This window comes from Chelmon rostratus, chromosome 14 (assembly GCF_017976325.1).
Source record: "Chelmon rostratus isolate fCheRos1 chromosome 14, fCheRos1.pri, whole genome shotgun sequence".
Classification (NCBI taxonomy): Eukaryota; Metazoa; Chordata; class Actinopteri; order Chaetodontiformes; family Chaetodontidae; genus Chelmon; species Chelmon rostratus.
In genome coordinates, this window is record NC_055671.1 from 10,349,593 (window position 1) to 10,371,630 (window position 22,038).

Consider the following 22,038-nt stretch of genomic DNA (forward strand, 5'->3'; position numbering starts at 1 on the left):
TCTCACTCACAATTTCATCCTCTAGATCTCTGTTGAACTGATGTGCTTCTTTGGAGGCAAGTAGTTGCTGCCTCCTCAGGCTGAGAGGCTCCTGAAGATTGGAGAAGTTGTCAGTGACGCGCCTTTGCTGTCCATCTACCTCAGCGAGTCCAGCATCCTCCTGGGACAGGGCCAGAGCCTGCGACTGGAGGGACTGCACCTCCTTCTCTCTGACCTCCATCTGGTGCTCCAGCATCTATACAGGGACAGTATTAAGATGTAAGACACAAAGATATGACATTTGGCAATCTCCAGTAAATGGATCTGGCCAGTTCCACCACATGCACTTGGATTTATAAAATATTCTTAAATTAAGTGCAGCTTAAATTGATTAATTTATTATAGTATATAGTTTCTTCACCACATTTAAATTCCGAGTTCTTATCTACTTGATACACAATGTTTTTTAACCACATTGTGTTAAAGCGCTGTAATACAACAGTATTTATTGACAGCAAAGATTGTGCTTTGCTTTCACAATGTGGTCTACCTGGTGCTTCTTGAGCAAGATGTTGACACTGGTCAAATCTTTGCCATAGTCGTCGCTTTGCAGCTGACTCTCAATATTTTTCAGCCAGACATCCAGAGCAGAACAGCTCTGTGTAAAGAGTTCTGCTCGGTTAGCATCAAACAAGCACTGGGCCTTGGTGCGGGTGGTGCCCTCCAGCTCCTCCCACTGGCGCTGTAGGTCCTCCAGGGTCTGTTGAACAACAGGCTTCAACTCCGGCTTCTCTGCCACCAGTGCCTGACCCTCCTGGTGGAGACAGGAAACAAGGACAAGGTTTCTTTAATCTAATTATGTTAATTTAGCTGCTTTGGCAACATGGCAGTGTGAAGGGAAATTAATTCATGAAACACTAGCTAGCCTTATTGATCAGCCTAACCATTAACATTCACTTCAACAGGCCGATGAATGGATGTTCAAGTTCTGTTTCAGGACAAAAAATATTTTCTTCAATATGTGTTTACTCATCAATAATGATAATCAATATAAAAGTGGCCACACCTTATCGATTTTGTCCAGCCAGTCTTTGTTGGAGGCCAGCTCTGCCATGAAGGCCTGATGTTTCTGCCACTTGCTGTGAAGATTTCTGGCCTCATCATAAGACATGTCCTGTGCTGTTAACATCTTCTCATTGAGCCACAATGTGAGCTGCAGACAAGAGAATAGCAGAACGGAATAAGCATCATTTTTAAAATTTCCATGAAGGAAAATAAGTGATAAACATACATTTGTTAACTTGTTTCTTATGATTACAGAAGACATTTCTACTCACAAGTGCAGTCATATTTGTGACTTTCACATATTTATCTTTCAAACATCTTTACTTATTTTTTCAACATGGTATTGTTTCATTCAAAATTATATTTTACCTCCTGTCCATCTTGGAGAAAGTGCTGAAGTTCACGGTTATCCTTAAGTTTTGAAAGCAATTCATTTGCAGCCTCCTTATTCTTAAGATGCCTGGAGGAAATTAAGAAGAAAGCTAAATGAGCCACTCTTCAAACATCAAACTAAAAAGAAAAACTAGCATTAATAAGAGTTTTTCTCCCTTCTTTTCGTTTTGCTCTAACCTTTCCTGGATGGAATCAACTTTTTCCTGGATCTTATCAGAGTTTGCATTACAGTCATTAATAAGCCGTCGTCCAGCCTCCACCACACCAGTTATCTTCTCCTCACTGGCCTCTGTGGTGGTTAGGAAATCCTCATGCTTTTTAATGGCCTCCTCTGCTCCCTGAAGACTGGTAGGCATCTCTGTGTGGGACAGCACATACTCCTACACAGAGAGGAAAGGAATGTTATTGTTTCTTATGTGCAATTATCTAATTCCAATTATTTTCTTGATGTTTTGCAGCCTGTTAGTTGACTTTAACCCAGGTTAAAACATTTTTAAAAAAGTACAAACACTGAATATAATGAGAAATTCAAACTAGAATGAGCTACAAATTGAATTTCTTGTTTTATTCAACAATATATATTAATTTGCGGCAGCTGTCTTTGAATCCCTGCTTTTAGGTTGCTCCAGTCCTTATATGAGAATCAACTTCAAATTCTGCTCAATCTAATTTTTGTGTCAGCCTAGAACTATTATAGTAGCTGTCTGAACTTTATGACATGAAAGTACACTTGCTATAGTGGCCTGCACAATACAGATCTAGGCCTATGGCCTACTTCCTGTCTCACTTCCCAACTGATTTGAGAGCTACTGTAGGTGTGTGAAAACACATAACTAACACAACCAACTAATTTAAGGTAAGCATATTTCTGACAATTTGATCTTAGGAAAAAAATACAGTGTAATATATTATATTAAATAGTTTCATCATCTTTGTTGTTATTAATATGACAACTTTGCTATGTAATCAAGCAGATTTTAGTAGAGAATAATGAAGGGGCCACTAGGGCAAATGATCTGGAGAGAAATTTGAATTAGATTTAGATTTGCTTTAACACCTCATCATCCACTTAAATTATACAATATTATATAGTATTTTAGGTACACACAGTTATTTGGCTTTGAATTTGGCACTGACTGCTGGACTGTAGACCCTGGCAATAATGCTGCACATAAGTACACGATTTTTGTTTCGATGAGGCCACAGCTCAGGCTGCAATTCCACAGTTTATTTTCCTAACCTGGCTGTTTAGGAAAGCCTCTGCCTGCTTTGCATCTCTCAAGAAAGTCTGGAAGTCAAAGGCTTGGGCCAAAAGACTGTGGCGATTCTCCCACATGCGACGCAACTCATGCCAGCCAGTGTCCAGAGCCTGGAGCCTCTGGGCCAAGAACATGTGTTGGGCATCTGTCTGACCTTGGGTCACCTCCTCTCCGACCGCCCGCATCTTCTCATAGTCCTCCTTATAGTTATCCACCTCATTCTTAATACTCTCGTGCTGGGCTAGCAAACTCTCTGCCTCGGGCAGAGAGGTAGGAATGTCCTCTGAAGCCACGGCTGTCTGGGTGCGGGACAGCCAGGACTGGAAGTCATCCAAATCCCTAAGGAAGCCCTGCAGCTTGCTGGCTTCACCCAATGACTCCTCACGCCGCTTCATGGTGGCGTTCAACTCCTCCCATACTTCTTGAATCTCAGCCAGTCGTCCTTGGATTTCCCCAGCCTGATCTGGATGTTCCTTGGCCAGCTTTTCTGCCTCATTTCTTAGGTCATCCAATTTGCCCTGAAAGGCCACAAAACATAATTTAAATGCAAAAGTGATGACAATATCCCTCAGCACTGAACGCAAAACTAGGTTACTAGTAATATACATTGTCCTGTTCCCATCCTTCACCAGTAAGTCACTGCATGTGAGCTCTCCATACCTGAATGGCCTCCAGGTCCCTCTCCATGCCAGTGAGTTTGCGTTGCAGTGCCATCACTCCTGCCAGGTCATTGCCCAGGCTCTGAGTGGATTCAATCACCTTGGTCTTTTCCTTCATCCAAGTTTGTATTTCATTACATTCCAAGTGGTAATTCTGGATGTTAAGGGCCGACTCTAGGTCTTGTTTCTTTTGACCGGCCAGTTGTTCGAACTCCTTCCATCTAGGGATCACACAAAATGTAATATTTAACTAAAAATGCTAACCACAGTGCTCAATGAGTACAAATGCATTTCAGAGTAAAGTGGTTGGTTTTTCTAGGAGTTATATGTTAGCTCTGACCTGTTGTTCAGCTGGTCTCGTGTCTGGTGGATTTGGTCTTTGTTACAGTTGTCAGAGTTCAGCAGCTGCTCAGCCACCTGGTTCACATCAGTGACACGAGTGCCTAGGTTGTTCATCTCAGGTTCCAGTGTTTCAAATCTGCAGCCATAAATAACAGACCAGCATCAATTCACTCATTCTGAAAAGTCTCATGCAATCTAATTATTATTATTATTATAAGTGTGTTCAACTTGAATAGATTTTGATGACTACAAATTCAGCCATCATGTTTTTTTTAAAATAAATCTTCTGTATTACAATTCTTAGCTTCCCTTGCACCCACACTAACCTCTGCTGCACCACCTCTAAGTCCTCTAGCTTGGTAGGGATCTCCATGCCATGTAACCATTGCTCCTTTTCCTCCACCCAGAGCTGGCAGGCACCAGCTTCACTAAACATGCGGTAGAGGGCCAGGGCACCCTCCAGAGCCTGGCGCCGAGCTGCTGACAGAGACTCCAGTTCTTCATAGCGCTGCTCAATAGCAGGTAGGCGACCATCCACCTACAATCAGCAATAAACAATAATCTAGTGCTACAAACAGCATGTCATCATTGAAGAGGAATGAAAAACAGAGCACACATACCTCAGGGAAATGTACATAAGCCTGTGGCAGTGCTTGGGCCTGCTCATGCAGGGAGTCGATGAGGGGGTGGTGGCTCTGGATCTCCTCCTCTATTTCCCTCTGCTTGCGAGCTAGAGTTTGTGTGGAGAACTCATCGTGGCCTACCTCCTGACTAGACACCTGTCTAAGTGTCTCCATGATCCATGCCTCCATGTCATTGGCATCTGTCTGAAATTGGTGTAGGGCCACTGCTTCCTTAAGACTTTGCTCCCTGAGCTTAGTGGTCTGGGGAGCAGGGAGAACAAGAAAAAAGTATATTTGGAGGAAATAGATTCATATTGCACAAATACAAAGAATCATGATCACCACCCACCTCTTCCAGATGTGTCCATTGTCCACGGATGTCTTGAATCCTCTCTGTGACCTCTGGGGCTCCAAAGTGTCCCTCCTTTATCAAAGCTTCTCCAGCAGCAATGCTGTTACTCAGGGGGCCATAGCGGGCCGCCATTTCATCCCTGAAAGCCTCGTGTTTGCTAAGCAGGTGAAGGGCAGAAGTGAGGTCCCGGCCACAGTCTCCACTGGCCAGAATCTGCTCCTGCTCTCTGATCCAAGCTGCTTCCTCTCCGAGATCCCACAGGAACTGCCACAGGCGGCGCGAGTCCTCTAGACGCTCTCTACGTTTCCCAGCAAGCTGACCAAGTTCCTCGTAGGCTTGGCCCAGCAGGTCAACCTTCTCACTAACTAGTCCTGGCTCACACGGTTTGTAGGCTGCCAATTGAAAAAGGCATGAACACATGGTACTACATGGTACTAGATATTGTACACAAATAGGTCAGACTTAAGATGGATGGTCCAAAGAGAGAATGTGTTGAAGTATGTTTGACGACTCACCCTGTTCATAGGAAGTGAAGCGCTGTGCAGCTCCCTGCACTGCCTTGATCCTCTCTGCCTGAGCTGAAATGTCAGCCTCTACCAGAGTATGTTTCTGCAGCAGGTCTAACACATCATGCAAATGTTTGCCACTGTCCTGAGACTGCAGACGACCCTGAAACAGACACAGTCCAGTAGAATATTTGCTTATTTCATTATTAAAAAATAAATAAATCTGAAATCTGAACACTGCAACAGCATCCACAAAGCAGAATATTAGGTTGGGTATTATATCCACCAATAGGATGTGTGAAAAGTGACAATTCCTGGCAAAATCTTTTAAGCAGAATGCATATATAGAGACATTAACAGTGTTATTCCAGTTACCACTGAAAATTACAGAAGAAATGAACTGTCCTAATGTCCTAATCACTTCCACACCAGACAAACAAACAAAGACATATTATATCCCCACCCTTGCTGTCCTCCATCAAAATAAACACCTGTTTATACACAACCTGAGAAATGTACAAGAAACCTCAAATGTTAACTTTGTCAAAGCTCAAGGCAGCAAAATTTGGTCTGAGGCAGCAGAGAGAGGCATCAATGCTACTTTTTAAACAGACACTCAATGATTAGTTGTTCGCAAGCTTAAAACAATTAACAATTAACATCAAAATGAAGAAGAAGCTATACATTTAGGACACCTATACAGTAAATTCACTTGTAAAACATTCCAAGAAATTAAAGGCCTATTGTGACAACTGGTAACTTTATGTGCCCTATTTTAGAAGTCTAGCACCATTATTTTCTAATAACATGTGAACCATGGAAATTAAGTACACTCAGTGATGCTGCCGACTCTTAATTTAACCATTTGACTCAGTGAGCTGGTAACCTGGACAATCAACTTCTTTAATGGCAGCTAAACTGTAAAATGTTGTGTATATGCCCATCAGACATTTGCATCAGGCAATAGCAGCATTTCAGACTGGCTGAATTATCATCATGGCATGTGGGGTTGGATTCACCAAATTTAACCATGTCAGAAGAAAAGCACATATGCCCAGTGACTGAAGTTAACCTGTGCCAACCTCATTTAAGCCAGAAATGACAGGCAACACAGCTCAAGCTAGTCCTGTAAAAATCTAATTACTGCTGTTAATGGTCCTCTGATAAGCACAGACACTAAAGCTGCTGAGAGCATATGTGAACAAACACTAATGTAATTGAGAGGATTAAAGAAATTCCTTTTTGTTGATTAAATACAAAGCCAACACAATGTTGGAAAGCAAAGCGACACTTCAAAAAGAGACAGCACTGTTAAAATAGTATTTATTGTTTGAGTGGGTCAGTACCTTCATGTCTCCCATCCAGTCCATGATGTAGCGCATCTCCTGGAAGAGTCTCTGTAGGTCACGATGGGCATTCAGCCGTTCCCTGCGTGCAGCCAGGAGCTCTTTCAGGTATTCCCAGAGCCGTAGCACATTATCCCGTCGCGCAATTATACGCCTTACATCATGGTACCGCTCTGCTTCCAGCTCTTTGGCAACAGCCTCTACAGCAGCCACACGCTCCCAATATGCCCCAATGTCTGTCTCAATGGCCTCGTGTTTACGGGTGGCAGCTTCCACTGCTCCCAAGTCAGTTCCAAAGTTGTCCTAATAACAGGAAAATGAGCTTATCGTGGTAAAACTATTTAATGTATTCAAGTTAAAAATAAGAATGCATCTGTAGCCACACAACTGTCTGCTTTCTATTAAATCCAATTTTGTATTATTACCTGAGACACCAGCCTCTGATTCTCACTAAGCCATGTCTCCCTCATAGCTGCTTTGCGGTCAAAACGTGCAGCGAGCATCTCCAGCTTCTCCTGGCGAATCAACTCATTTCTCAGTGCCAACTCTCGTTCATGCTCTGCCTTTTCCAGTCGCTCCCAAGCCTGCACACCATTGAAAACATAGGAATTTGGTAACATCCTGCAACTAGGATACCAATACTGCACACATGATGGGGTAACTTTTCTATAACCCCATTAATAATGCTGTGGTCTAAGAAAACTGTAAAGTGAACAATTCATGCAACAAGCTGCTTATTTAACATACTGATTACATCACATTACGAAACATGGCTTTCACATTTCTAGATGGAAAACAATTTGTAACCCTTTCTAAAGCAACCATTATACCTTATTGATGTCAGAGATAAGTTTGCCTTCTCTTGGCATGTAGACTTTCTGATTGTTTGCTCTCATCTTGCTCTGAATAGTGAAAAGGAGAACCTCCAAATTTCCTTTCTCTGTAAATCTGTGGAGACAGACACCAAATCTGTTAAACATACTGTATAACCTCACACTTTGGATCCTAAAGGGTAACAAGCACTTTCTATTACTTACTTAGGGGGTTTCTCCACAGTCCGGTATGAGTTGAAGGCCTGCAGCTGGTTCTGCACAGCACTCAGTGAGTTAGCTAGCTGGCGATCATTGAGCGTCACTATGGTCTGTTCAATCCACTGCAGAAGCTCTGAGGCCAGGGTCTCATACTTCTCTATCAGCTGGTCAGCCTCAATGGCATAGTCCAGCACCTGCAAGACAGAGACAGATCTGTGAATCAAAGTAACTGGTGAGCAAACGCTCAGTGACTCACACATGAATGTATACACACAGCTAACCTTGCCAATTCGTTTGCCCTCCACTGCCAAGGCTTTCATCTTGGAGAAGTAATGGTAGTAGGTCGCTACATAGGTAATGATGGACTTCTCATCAGGCTGATCAACATTAACATCTGAAAAAATAAAAATAAAAAAGGCAACTTGATCCATGCACAAACAATATGGCTTAGCTCTCAAAACAGTCAGAATGAGGAGTTCAGTAATTGCCAAAATGTTAGCATCTTCGGAAACGTTTTATGTGATGACAGTGTAGCTGATGTGTGATGTAGTTTGTCTGTAGTTCCAGTTATCCCAGTCTAACACAAATTAATCTGTTTTGGACAACAGGCACCACTTTAGTGCCTTAGTGCACAGTGTCAGGCTGTCAGTGTGACTTACAGGAATGCTTTGTGTTTTTGTGGAGGCTTTACCCACTGACCTTCAGGGTCCAGCAGCTTGGTCAGCCCCAGTTCCTTCTCAGCCACATTGAAAGCATTCTGGAGATTGTAGTGAGCGTTGGACCTCTTCAGGTTGTCAAACTCAATCAAGTCAGGTCTGCAGATGCCGGGGGAAAATTTTGGCTTTAATAGGAACAGTACAGAGGACAACGCGGTGCAAGCAAATGGTAGTATCATTCAGGCTGACATATAGCATCATCTTCTTGTGGCATAGATAAAAAAATATTTTGCAGTCCACTGAAATAAGTATGTTTACAGACCAGGGTGCATCGGATTTAGGTATAGTCATCAGCACACAAACAGGCTTTTAATCTGTGGATTAGGCAAAGTGGTCCTGCCAATTATTGCTTCTTCTAGCCTGAACCATGTTTTTCATGCTTACTTGGGCATTAGAGGGGTGTAAAATTGGTCTGGGTGACCTGTACATCATTAAAACTTTAATGGCCAATAAATATGGGAATGACAAATTCTGAATTCTGTAGTTTGAATAAGGGCCTTATCATGTAAATGCCATAGGTTACATGAATATACATGGTTCAGCAAATCCAAGGAAAGCAATGTTGGGATTCATGTGTCAGGTATTACTTAGGCTTTCTGTGTAACGAACAATACTCTCTGGTCTATTCAACTCAGGAGTTTAGGCTGCACCTTTAACATTCAGTTTACAGATTAATTTTAACACAAGATATTGATGGCACTACAACCAGCAGGGTGTGCAAGTGAGTTGCCAAGCATGGCTCCTGATAGAAAATAAGTGGGTTATTATTTTTGTGATCTAGGTCATCTTACTCCCTATTTTATTTTCATCCTTTTAGCCATACTGCAGACTGTTTGAAGGCTGGGAGGAGTAGGAGGACACCTAAATAGAAAAAGTGGATAAAAACACCTCAGACAAGTGTGATGGTACTGCGACAGGTAGGCAAAGAAAGATAAAGGATATGGTGGCAATATTGGAGACCTTTTTGATTTACAGGGTAACTGTCTAAAATCCTCCCTTACAAGAAAACACCTGTTAAAATAAATTGTATCCAAATATATGCGAAAAAGGTGCCAATTCTATTGTAATAGGTCACATCAAATACAGGAAAAAGTCAATGACCTGTGTTTGTGCACAATGGCATTGAACGCCAGACCGTCTCTCCAGCTGGTCGTGAAGTTGTGGATGTTGACATTGGGGTATCTGCAGAGGCCAGATCAGAAGTCATTAATAATTAACTCAACAGAGCAAGAGTCATCAGTAACTGCTTCAGTAAAGCCGAAAATGTACTAACAAAATCTAACATATTAACAGTGTTTATCCTGTGTGATTAAGCCCTCCCTCTGTCTCTCCTCGCCTGCTCCTTTTCTCACCCAGCAGTTTTCATTTGGCACCAAAGCAGCAGGGCATCTTTAGCTGATTTTTTCTCCTTGTTGTCTTCTGTCTCCACACTGATGTCCTGGATCTGTTAGCAGAGCATTCATTTAGTTATGATGTTCCAGAATTCCTAAATGATCATGAAGATTTACCTTGCGAATCAAATAGCAGCAGCATAAATCGCTACCATTTTTGTGAGTTTGCCTGAGGATGGACTAAGCTACATGCAGAGGCCTGATGTCACAAAACCAAAATCACTCTTCAGCAACATGGCACCTGCACTGACAGGGTATGAGCAGAGCTCCACAGAGATACTCTATATGTTACCTGGAAACGAAGGATGATAGTCCAGATAAGACCCAGTGTGAGACGGTGATTCCCATCCACAATGTCATGTGAGCCCATGTTTTCTAGATGGACTTTTTGCTCCTTGAGAAACTGCAGGGCTTTGTCAACATTCTCCAGGCAGTGGATACGCATGCGGCCCTTAGTGGGCTTTGGCTGTGAGAAGCGGAAGAAAAGGAAAGAAAACCTCTGTTGAAATCACTGAGCTTATGTGAGCACAACACACATGAGGAGGAAAGGTTGGCAGAAATTAAAAAAGAGAAAAAAAAATAAGTTGAAGTAAATGAAGTAAATCCCACTGAAAGAAAGAAGAAATGAAGAGCATGATTTCCCCTTCCTCCTGACTTGTGGTGCAGGGTGAGGGTCATGCTGAGGGCCTGGGTCATGGTTAGGACAAAGAAGGGTGCTTTCTGTGTGATACTGACCAGCTGTTCTCCTGAGAGCACTTCCAGAAGGCGGATAAGCATGCGGCCATCGCGCAGGTCAGTGTACAAGTCACCGATGCGACATGTCACTCGGCCTAAATGAGAGTTTACCCATTTGGTGAAGGTCTTCTTTTGTACGGCTTCACGCTCATCTGCAAAGAACATAACAGGGAGAGAGAGGGGCTGAAGTCGCATTTCACCAAGGTTACAATTGACTCTACTAACTGAGATGTCACTAGCTTCAGCATTGTTACTGTCAGGAAAATAAATATTTACAAGGAATCAATTTTCCTCTAAACAAACACAAATGTAGTCGACAACTTTGATCACTGACAGTACATCAGAAGGACTTAAGCCCTTTCTCAGATAAGCTACGCCATTAAGTCTCTAGGATCGCTGTATTGACAGCTTAGTGAGAGGTTTTCACTCTTCAAATCGAAGTTTACCGTTGGCTCTGCTCATGTCTGCCTTGCTAATTACTCTAATGATGTGAGCTTACAAGAGATAGTGACAATGCAAAATTGCACATAAAGGCAATGACATTTGGTGAGTATTTTTGCTGTTTCTTTATTGGAGCAGGACTAAAAAAAGAATCACAATAAATTAAGCTGTAACAGCAGCTCAGACATATGGACCAGGGGAGTAAGAAGCTAATCCTGCTCCGCCACCTAACAAGGTGACCTCATTTCTAGGACACGAGGTCTCCCTACCTTTTAAAAACACCATTCTAGCATTGCACTTAATGCACTGCACCTAGCACAAGCCCACACAGAACAACACTGAAGCAGGAAGAAAATAAATCATAGGAGCAGCTCCGCAATAATGAGTTAAAAAAGAAATGCCTACAAACAGCAGCATGAAATTAAATATGGTGGCGAAGATAAATGTCTGTCTTAAAACAATGCAAAACAGTGGAACTTTCATGTTTTTATATTCATCATTTAACAAAACATAAATAGCCACAACTTGAGGGAAGCTGCATTTCATCTCAAATACCTTGATATGATAAAATCCTCTTTGATGGTGACTGGTATCCTGCACAAAGGTGCATTATGCCACACCTTCTTTCCACATTACACTTCAAAGCAGCTTGGTGTAACAAGGTGAATCCCTAAACTACATCTTATGTGCATGAGCTGTCCCACCAAAACCAAATCAAAGGTAGAAATGTAATTAATGAGAAAGAAAGCTGCCTTGAGGGGTCATGTGCGTGGGCATGATTCACTAATTTTAATAAATCTCTCCTGTGTCACCCTTTATAATTTTATATAACTTAGTAACATTAGCTCACCAACAAGTACACCAATGAAGTCAACACCAAGACAGAATGGTTTGTGTTAAAATATAATCAAAGAATGCACAAATTCAATCATTCCTAAAACACACACACATTTTTCAAGAAATACTCATGCAGAAGGCTAGGCTTGCATCTGGCTTGCAAGACTCTGTGACATTCAAATGCAACAATCCAAAGCTGAGACTTTAAACCCAAAGACTTGGTCCAGATATCTAGACATTTCATGTATATAGTGGGAGAAAGTGAAGATCATGAAGTGTAATATAGTAGTATAGTATATAGTATAGTATATTTCAAAAGACATCTGTGAGATTAAATCACAAGTTCAGGACATATTTCTTGTGTAATAAAAGATCTGTTTGCACTGAAAGTGACGGAAATTGGTATCATACAAATAAAGCTGTTAGTGGCTCAGATTATATTACTGAGTTATTACTGTGTTTAGTTAGGTAAGTCTTTAATAAATAAATGAATACCAAGCAACTCCCCATAATGTTGACAGACAGAATGCTGTGCAATCACTCCACCAACTGTCAGCTTAAAAAAGAACAGATTTTGTAATTTCACACAAGTCTTTAGGGTGGAGTAATATACCACAGGACATAACGTTCATGCCAGCTGAAGGTGCTTCCTCTGTATCTATATTCTACTACAAAGGACCTCTTTTGAAATAAGTAATACAGATATCTTCGTTTGATGTTGTACTTAAACAGCAAATTGAAAGCAATCTGCTATTAACTAAGCTAAAGACTGGCACAAATAATGTTTTTTAACATGACATTTTACCTCACTGTAATTCAAGTATTGCAGGTACCCTGTGGAGTTTTTGACCTCTAATGGTCTTGTAATGTGATATTTTTTTAGGCAGGTCTAGCAGTCATCAACCACTCCTAAAAAGCAGTCAACTAGTCACACGAGATATATCATATTCTTTTCACTCAATTACAATGATCAATTCATGTCAAACAGGTCTGAAATAAAACCAGTAAAGAGTTAAGCAAAGAGCAGGACCAACCTTGGGGTTAGGTGACATAGCAAAGTACTCAATTGGCTCTGAGAGGTTGTTTACAAATGAGACACGATCTGATTGGATTAAACCCAGAGCAAGCTTGTCTGAACTTGAGATAGTGTTTGACTGCAGCAACAATGTGACTGCTTTCTTGCAGGGATACCTGGAGTCTTTTTAAATTCTGTTTATTTAACATGTTTCTAAGTGCTTTAAAATGCAACTGGACTTGCTTGAGGTTCTTAAAGACAGTTCCAACTGGCTGGTGGGGAGTCCCAGGCATTTATCCTAGTGGCATGCCTGGGACTCCCCACCAGTCAATTAGAACTAAAGAAGCCTCTTGGATGAGAGGCAAAACGTCTTCTAGAACCTCAAAAAGTCCAGTTGTCTTTTAAAGCACTTAAAAGTACCATGACATGGATGAATTAGAACAGACATTTTTTAACATGGCATAACATAGAAAATGATTGTTCGAACAAATCTGTGTCTCAGCTGGTAAAGTATTTCCATGCAGTTGATTGTAATTGAGCATTGGGATGTACAGTTCATTGAATAAATCACCAACAGTGTAACCAGCAAAGCACCCCCAAAACATCACACCACCTCCTCCATGCTTCACAGTGGGAACCAGACATGCTGAAACAATCCGCTGACCTTTTCTGCGTCTCACAAAGACATGGTGGGTGGAACCAAAAATTTGGACTCATCAGACCAAAGTACAGATTTCCAGTGGTCTAATGTACTTTCCTTATGTTTCTTGGGCCAAACAAGTCTCTTTTTCATGTTGTTCTTCGTTAGTAGTGGTTTCTTTGCAGCTATTCGACCATGAAGGCCTGATTCACGCAGTCTCCTCTGAACAGTTGATGTTGAGATGTGCCTGCTACCTGAACTCTGTTAAGCATTTATGTGGGCTCTAATCTGAGGTGCTGTTAGTTTACTGTTTCTGAGGCTGGTAACTCTGATGAATTTATCTTCTGCAGCAGAGGGAACTCTTGGTCTTCCTTTCCTGGGGCAGTCTTCATGAGTCTTCATTCACTGAGTGGTTCTTGCCATAATATAGATTATAACAGTAGTCAAATCGGGCTTTTAACTGTGTACCAACCCTACTTCTGCACAACACAACTGATGGTCTCAAACACATTTAGAAGGCAAGAAAATCCACAAATCAACGGCTGATATGGCACACCTGTTAACTGAAAACCATTTCAGGTGACTGCCTCACGAAGCTGATTGAGAGTGTGCAAAGCTGTCATTAAAGCAAAAGGTGGCTACTTTCAAGAATCTAAAATATAAAACATATTCTGGTTTGTTAACCCTTTTTTGTTTACATAATTCATTATGTGTTCCCGCATAGTTTTGATGTCTTCAGTATGAATCTACAACGCAGAAAGTAATGAAAATAAAGAAAAAACCATTGAGTGAGAAGGTGTGTCCAGACTTTTGACTGGTAGTGTATATGCATGCCACGAGTATCAGGGTGGTGTAAAAACAAATTTCTTTTGACTGCAGAAGGCCACACCTTTCAAGTCTCACGCTTTACCCACTGAGACTCAAACTTGTTTTTAGTGTGTTTAGTGGCCATCTTACAGCCTTGAAGCCTTGAAATGAAAACTATATGGATTGCTATACCGTCAGAACAAAAATAAAAAACACTAAAAACATTTGTTGTAATCCTTGGTCAGTGATAAAAATGCCAATGCACTGTGGATTGCCCTTCCTTGTTTCAGTAGCTGTTCTCCTGACAGCACCATCTGCCAAAGTACACTGACCAGCAACAGAGGAAAGAATACTTGAACATATTCCGTTATTTAGTATAAAGTTGTTTGGCTGTGCATGATCTGATGGACAACCGATTATTAAAAAAAAAAATCTGAAGATAATGCTCTTATTTCACGCAAGACTGCAGAAGAAGCATGAGAATTGTTTTCAGCGAGTGCAACAATAAAGTAGCATTCACTGATGATGTCTCACCCTGTCCTAACTTGCTCTATTCTCACTTGAGGACTTATAATAACTTAATAATTACAGAGGGCATTTACATAGACAACAAGTTCAATAGCATATAAACCTATATGTCAGACAAAGCATGATGAGATGGATATGTTGGTTTTAGAGAGAATACCATCTGAATACTGTAACTATGGAGTCAAACGCGAAGAGATTACAGGTAATAAGTGTCAAATCTCCAGCTTCAGCACAAATATATAATTGAAATTTTCATTATAGACACATTTAAAAGATGGTGACGATACAAAGATATACTAATTCAAAGCAGATGACAGGACTGACTATAGTCATTGTATAGAGGCATATTTGGAGGGCCGGAGTTTAGGCAGACACAGGCGTTTCTCTGCTATCTCAGCTATCAGCCCTCTTGTCTCCTAGATTTTTTATCTGGTTTCCTCAACTCAAGGATAACAGACAAACAAGAGAGTGTTTTTGCATCACACTCAAACAGCTACCATCGCTCAAACAGATCTGCTTTAGTTTAGCCCTGGTTGGTCTTCTACATACAATAAGGTGTCCTGGTTATTGCTGGGTTAAATTTTCAGCCCTTACCATTTTATCCCATTCTCGTTTCAACTTCCAAGAACTGACTCTCACTAAACCCATCTCTCTCATGTACCACACTAACAGATTATTCCATTATTAAAAAGGACCACTATGTGATTTGAAGCTGTTCAGTGATCCAGCAGAGGTGGATTACTATGCCCAGTGAGGTACAGTGGAGAAGCCTACATTCCTCCTGAAGCTTGGTCATGTTGTGACAGCACCCAGCATTAAGGAGGAGGCAGTGGGCAGTGGTCCTAAAGAAGAAATGCTGCTCCCCTGCTAGTGCTGTGCTGCTAATAACAAGGCTACTAAACAAGAACATGAGACAGACAAACACAGACATCAGTCTCTGACGTGTTTGCTTATTATGGCAAACAAACACAAACCTGTCATCAGTTGCGGCTCCAGTAGATAAGGGCAAAACTGGTACAGCTGTTTTGTCTAACAATACGACATTTATGGATAGTGTTGCTAGTGCATGGGAGGATTTGTCAACTGTAATGTTTGTTCATCCATGTCTAAATGGTTTATTATTTTTTACTAAAAATGCTCAGCATCTGCAACAGGAAGAAAGTTTATTTTTAACAGAGCACCCTGTTGGCTGAAAGTGAGAAAAGATAAGGAAAGCCAGGCCTCCTCTATGTAGTCAAATGTCTCAAGTCGCACGTCATACAAAATACCTGCAGAGCCTGCCAAAATTGTTGCACAATTATACAATAGAGGACAAGAGAGAGGAATGGAAAATATGAGCTTTGGGAAGCAAGCCTCAGAATTACTAGTTAGTCTTACTAAGTCATGCATAATCTTGGCTATTTTGACAAACAAAAAATCCCACAAAAATGACTCAACAATGACAATTCAAAAGAACAGTTCCCCCACATTAAAATGCAATGCGGCAAAGTCAGGGGCTGCAAGATGTGATAAAACTGCCTTATATACTTATGCTGACATGCCTGTAATCCAGCTCAAAATAGGTATTGGCTGCTCTAACAAGTATGCACCATCTTTAATGTGGATTCAATCAACTTCTTTATTTCTCCGAGAGATATTTTTTCTACAATAAAAACATGTTAAAACATTAAAACTGGACTCCAGCATTAAATTTACAGCATGTGCCTTAAAAATCCATCTGGGACTAGAATCTAATATATTCTTCTTTGAATTTCACAGAAGTGAGCATTCAAAATTGTTTTAAAACTCCCCTGACTATCCTGGAGCCCTTCCTGTCCTTCTTGAACCTGTTTGTGTGCAAGCAAGAAAAACAAGTAATTACAATCTTCTATGCTATGTTTCTGTCCTTTGCTTACTAATGGCAGATTAGAACTAGTGGTTACAGTCATCATCGAGTGTTTCAAATGCATATTTGGGCATGTCCAGTCACTATGAACATGTTTGTCTCTGACAGTAAGCTTTAAGTATATGTCAGGGCGGGGGAGTAGAGTGGCTCAGCCAGTGCCCTCTCTACTGGGGTTTAGCTCACCGTTGTTTTCCTATTTAACCCCAAACAAACTTGCACACTGTTGATAACGATGATTATCTGCAGGTAATCCGAGCAAATATGCCGCCAGACTTAATCCTGTCTGTGTGGCTCATTGTGGCAAGGTTCATGTTTGGTGATAAAACGAAGACAGATGCAACACTTGCAATGAATTGGTGGGCCAAGGGTCACACACATCTATGATGATCACATCTCAGCACCAGAACAACATATGTGCAGTTTAAGACAAAGTCTTATCTGATAAAATAAATTCATGATTTCCCATTTTTCATGTCCTAGGATACAATACGCTTTTCTAAGTTAAATTTAGTGATCAATGTCGCATCAATGGGTATTTGCTGTTTTCTGTATTTCTTAAAGTGTTGTTTTTATTCATTGTTTGTAAAAGAGATACACTGAACGTAAAAAAATGGCAAAATAAAGACAAAATACAAAGAATTAGAACTAATTGATAAATCTGTAAAATATAATGACTTAGTCAGGACTTTCAGAAAAATGCATTTATGTTAGTTTGGATGGTGCATATTTAAATCTGCAAATATATTCAAACCCTGTGCTGTCTAAAATGTCTTACAATTTAAAAAAAACACCACAGAGACTTCAATTTAGTACATGTCAGAACCTTGTTTGAGTGGAAGGGGTTAGCACAGAGTGTGATTAGTTTAGTCAGTTAGATTTAGTTAAGTTTTGGCCAATAAGACGCCAACTGGAATTTGTCGGTTTACTTTTTTTTTCTAGCTCCCAGCATTCATACCATGTGTCACTGAAGTCCAATCTTTTGATCACTCACTAACCCCTTCGAACTGTACAAATACGCAAAATGTTAAAAACATTTGACATTGTCAGAAGTTGGATGGACCCTAGGACTCAACACAGAGGCATCTACTCGCTTATTCAGCTCTCAGTGACTCAAAGATTGTTGAACATCACTTTATTGCTCCCTGTGTTGCTCAGTCTGAATGAATTCTGCATCCCTATGCTGTGTTGCATGACACTGCACTTTGGCTCCCAGTGGCGTCACTTCAACACAGAGGACAAGGAGTGAGTCCATCCTTAAATAGCTTACCATAGTAAGCACTTCTCACAATAGCAACAACTGCATATTGCAGATATTATTCACTTTTTTCCCGCTGACCATTTACTACATGCTGGATTACAGTCTTGTGTTTATTTCCTGATTCCCCAAACATGTAAGAAACTTGCAGAGTAAGTCTACAAAAATAAATAGTTCCGGCCTCAGCACAAGTTGGTAATCATTAAGTGCTGCTAAGAATTTCATCTCGTTTCATGCCCTGCCCAGGTTGTGCCTTCCTCCCTAGTATTCCTAGTTCCCTTCCTAGCTGGGTTTAAATGCCCTCAACTCCGTACACTTTTGACATTCTATCCCTCATCCACCCTGAGCTTGTGTAATGAGTGCCTCTGGTCACCCCGTCCTGAGAAAGATTGAGTAAACTACTTCCATCAATCTGTCTGCTTTAATCTGCTTTAATGACCTTCTCTTGGACATTCCCACAAAGACAAGATTATGGTTTTGTGCCAAAGGGTAAAGAGAAAGCTCATCGGTGGGAGGCAGCTCTGTTCTTATTTAGCTACTACCCTATCGTATAGAGTAGTAGTATTTTATTCTATTTACTTCTAAATTTTGTCATTAACTGAGGATATAATAATATAAAATTTTGTCATTAACTGAGTGTAAAAGTTTGCTTTGCTTAACAGTTTAATTAAAACAACTGAAGGAGAAGTCAAGTGTGGTGTACATGTGTGACCAGAAAACCACACTGTTATTGGTGTGTATGTATTATGGACATTTTGGTTTGACACTTCATATCTGTCCATCCACGTTTGACATTAGTTTAGGTAAATCTGATTAAAGTTGCCATATAACCTGGTATCTGTAAAATTGATCCATTCAATATATTAAATATGAGTTCTCAGTTATCAGGCCCAAGAATCAATGTCTCGACCATTGGTTTCCTACTGTTTTGCTGTCTGAGATTACAGAGGAGACCCAAGGCACTCATTAAAGGACCTTAAGTGTTGGTCTTTTATTTGTCTTCATGAAAAATGTATCACATACAGCAGTGCCAAAAAACAACTCAGAAAGTCAAAAGCAGCTTGTAAGCTTTGTGGTTAGTGGTTAGTCATTCTTCATTGACACCAATGGGTGGTTTGAGCTGAGAGTCAGCTAAAGCTGTAGTCTGTGATACGTCAGAGTAGCAGTTAAAGGAGGAGTTAGTATTTGTAAATAATGTGATGCATGATGCAAAAAAAAACAAACATTAGCAATTTACTAGCTACAGGATGTTATACTGTATGTACTCTACTGTTTGAGCATATTACAGAATGCAAATTAATATTTCACTCTTACTTTTATTTAAATACAAAATCGACCCTCAGTGTTACACACTGACATTGATGCTACATGTAGTTGGAGCAGGATGCAGATTTGACAGTTGTCTTCCTGCAAAAGCAGAACTGCTCTTCACTTTGCTTACAACTTTGAAAGTAAGTTGTGGTAAAACTGCCGCCTTGCCACATGTGGCACAGGTTATTTTTACACTTTTAACAGTTTGAGGTTACAAGTATGGGCAAGCAGTGCCCAAATCTAACAACTTTGTTCATACAATAACAAAAACCGAGTGAATGAGGTGGAGATCGCTCTTACAGTAATGTCCTCTGTCGTTTTGTGAAAGCAGTGAAGGCACTGAACATGCCCTTCAGGTCATGCACTTCTTTGCCATCTGCAGCTGTGGCTGATAATGGGGAAGATAGGGGGGGCTGGCCAAGGCCAATCTCATGAGAAATGAGACAGAAACAGGCACCTCTCAGCCAAAACATCTGGATACAAAAAGGTGTGAAATGTCAACAACACAATAATTGTCCTAAAGCCTCCAAAATGGCACTTCCTTGTTACCTCTCCATTTAAGAAACTGTCAATATTAGTAAAACTGTACAAACAAAGAGGCAGTTTGTGTTTGTTAGTGCATATAGTGAACCTTCACCAAAGTAATGTGACTCTGAGATACAGCTGGAGGGCATCAGTATCACAGCTTTCACTAAGAGTGTTAGAAATATTAAGTTACAACATTCAATTCATAGTGTGGTACCACACTTGAAACTTGACCCAAAACAAGGCATTGCTCTCTTCCAGTATCAACTGAAATGCTTAAATAGAGTATAAGAATAAAAATGGTTCTAACCAAGACAGCTAAGCATTCACTGAGAGAAAAAAGCTAGCCTTGGTCACTTCTTTGTTGAGATTTTACTTTATAGACCAAAATGTCAGGACTAAATTACCTGAGGAAAAAAAGAGTATAGCGGTAGACTGACAAAACTAGACACTACAGTGTGGGTCAGTCAACTGAATACAAAAAACATCCCAGCTGCAGACTTCATTTGGATATCTTCACTTTTTCTGTATTTGTAAATGTGTATTAAAAGACCTTGAAGGCAAAACAAAAAACAAAAAAAACCCTGCACCATAAAACTAGCAAACATCTAGCTACGTCAAAGTACTGTCTATTTGAATAAAGCAATACGGCTAATACCTAGCGAGGGGCATTGCAATCTTAAGTCCTGACAGAGCAGATAGCCATGACAGCGACCATTTGGACCAGGACCCAGTCTAACCTTACACACTCTATTTATCTCTGAACCAGGACATCAAACCATACAGTACTGTGATTTGGGCAACAAAATGCTTTAGTTTGAAATGAGCTGTATATTCTCTTAACCACTCATGAATGATTTAATGGGTTAAAGTATGATGTGAGGGTGGGGCAAAAAAGAAAAGCTATTAAAAAAACATCCCCCTCATCTGTCAATAAAGGTTGTTCCATGGCACAAAGATGAAGGACTTTTCCACTGACTTCAATATAAGCAGTGTTTCATTAAACCTGTCTCCTTTGGCTATAGTTATTTAGTTACTCGGTTTATTCTTTACCAGTTAGATACAGTATCATTTACTACTGAGTCAGATAATGCTAGATGTGTTGGGGACCTGAATGTCTGTCATTGCCAATTTCGAGCCACTACAAGTGACCAAGATTTACACATATTTTTTTTCTTTCTTAAATATTACTCCACAAGTCCCTTCATTCAGATTTTAATATCTCCATGTGAAAATTGCATGGTTGAGGCAAAATTTTAGTCCAAAAACTAAAGTTGGTAACCACTGACGTTTTACAAACTGCATGTTTGAAGGTGACAAATATTTTTCAAATGAATGCAAACACAGTGTATGGGAGTCACACATGGAATGAAACTCAAGGGTAGTCAAACTGGAAATACAAGTGGGTGTTGCCAAGATGTGTTTGTGTGTCTGAGTATGTGTGTATGTGAGTACATTTACAGCAAACTCCATCCAGATCATAATCTTGCAGGAGATGACCAACAAAGAACATAAGAAGTTAAGTAAATGTAGGAAACATACAGTACATGTGTTTGTTATCTTAATTCCCCTATCCATATATTCAAAAGTCCCAGTTTGAATTCATTTCACAATGTTCTTGTTGTAGGGAAGTGTGAATGAATTCTGTCAGCGCAATTTCAGTGACTGATCCCTGACCCTCAAAATTACATTGTGGGTTAAAGGTTTTCCTGCCTGACAAGCTGAAAAAGACGTGTAGGCATGTTGCACAGTCTTTGAAGTAAACGACACTATCTCTTCTGTGGATCTTATCTCCAGTCAAGAGTATTAGCGCTGTCAGTGTGAAGGTGAGGACTTTTTTTTATTCAGGCATCATTTCACATACATATACACACAATGCAATACATGGCAATGGAGATATAGCTTAATATGGTAGGTAAAATATTGCTGGTCCACTACAAGAATGTCAATCCACATAAAGTAGAGTGCCCCTCAAGTAAACTCTAACACAGTTCTCTATTCCAGACAGCAACCAGGGAGGGCCCGGAAGCTCGCAAAACATTGCAATCTTCATGCACACCACTGACTGACATACCAGTTTCATACAGTATAGCACATGCACACTCAGCTACTACAAATGCTTGATGTTGTGGCCGATGACTAAGGGGTCTAAAGCTCATGAGCCACATGATAATGCAGGAATTCCAACAGGTAAACATTATGATCAAACAAAACCTTTTACAGTAAAAAAAAAAAAAAGAAGAAGTACACATCGCAAAGGAGGTTTGTTGTTAGATTATGTCAAATGTTCATGTTCAAGAAACCGACAGCTTTTGGGAATTAAAATGAATCATTTCAGTTTTTTTCTCTTTTTTGTAGGGGGGTGGGGGTGGGCACTTCAGTTACCACATCATTTTC

At 40.4% G+C, this 22,038-nt stretch overlaps 1 protein-coding gene across 2 annotated transcripts in view; it reads right to left on the bottom strand.

Moving 5' to 3' along the window:
* Positions 1–22,038, bottom strand: part of LOC121617839 (spectrin beta chain, non-erythrocytic 1) — a 34,390-nt gene that overhangs the window by 11,087 nt on the left and 1,265 nt on the right. For both annotated transcript variants that reach the window (XM_041953077.1, XM_041953078.1), the window contains exons 2-23: positions 10,398–10,549; positions 9,955–10,128; positions 9,624–9,715; positions 9,373–9,453; positions 8,255–8,370; positions 7,837–7,949; positions 7,562–7,749; positions 7,355–7,472; positions 6,950–7,108; positions 6,525–6,827; positions 5,188–5,341; positions 4,670–5,064; positions 4,318–4,581; positions 4,024–4,235; positions 3,696–3,833; positions 3,357–3,576; positions 2,678–3,214; positions 1,615–1,817; positions 1,414–1,504; positions 1,046–1,192; positions 530–793; positions 11–235 (exon numbers count right to left, since the gene is read on the bottom strand). In XM_041953077.1, the coding sequence (XP_041809011.1) occupies positions 11–235; positions 530–793; positions 1,046–1,192; positions 1,414–1,504; positions 1,615–1,817; positions 2,678–3,214; positions 3,357–3,576; positions 3,696–3,833; positions 4,024–4,235; positions 4,318–4,581; positions 4,670–5,064; positions 5,188–5,341; positions 6,525–6,827; positions 6,950–7,108; positions 7,355–7,472; positions 7,562–7,749; positions 7,837–7,949; positions 8,255–8,370; positions 9,373–9,453; positions 9,624–9,715; positions 9,955–10,128; positions 10,398–10,549 (4,346 nt within the window). The remainder of the gene's footprint in view (positions 1–10; positions 236–529; positions 794–1,045; positions 1,193–1,413; positions 1,505–1,614; positions 1,818–2,677; positions 3,215–3,356; positions 3,577–3,695; positions 3,834–4,023; positions 4,236–4,317; positions 4,582–4,669; positions 5,065–5,187; positions 5,342–6,524; positions 6,828–6,949; positions 7,109–7,354; positions 7,473–7,561; positions 7,750–7,836; positions 7,950–8,254; positions 8,371–9,372; positions 9,454–9,623; positions 9,716–9,954; positions 10,129–10,397; positions 10,550–22,038) is intronic.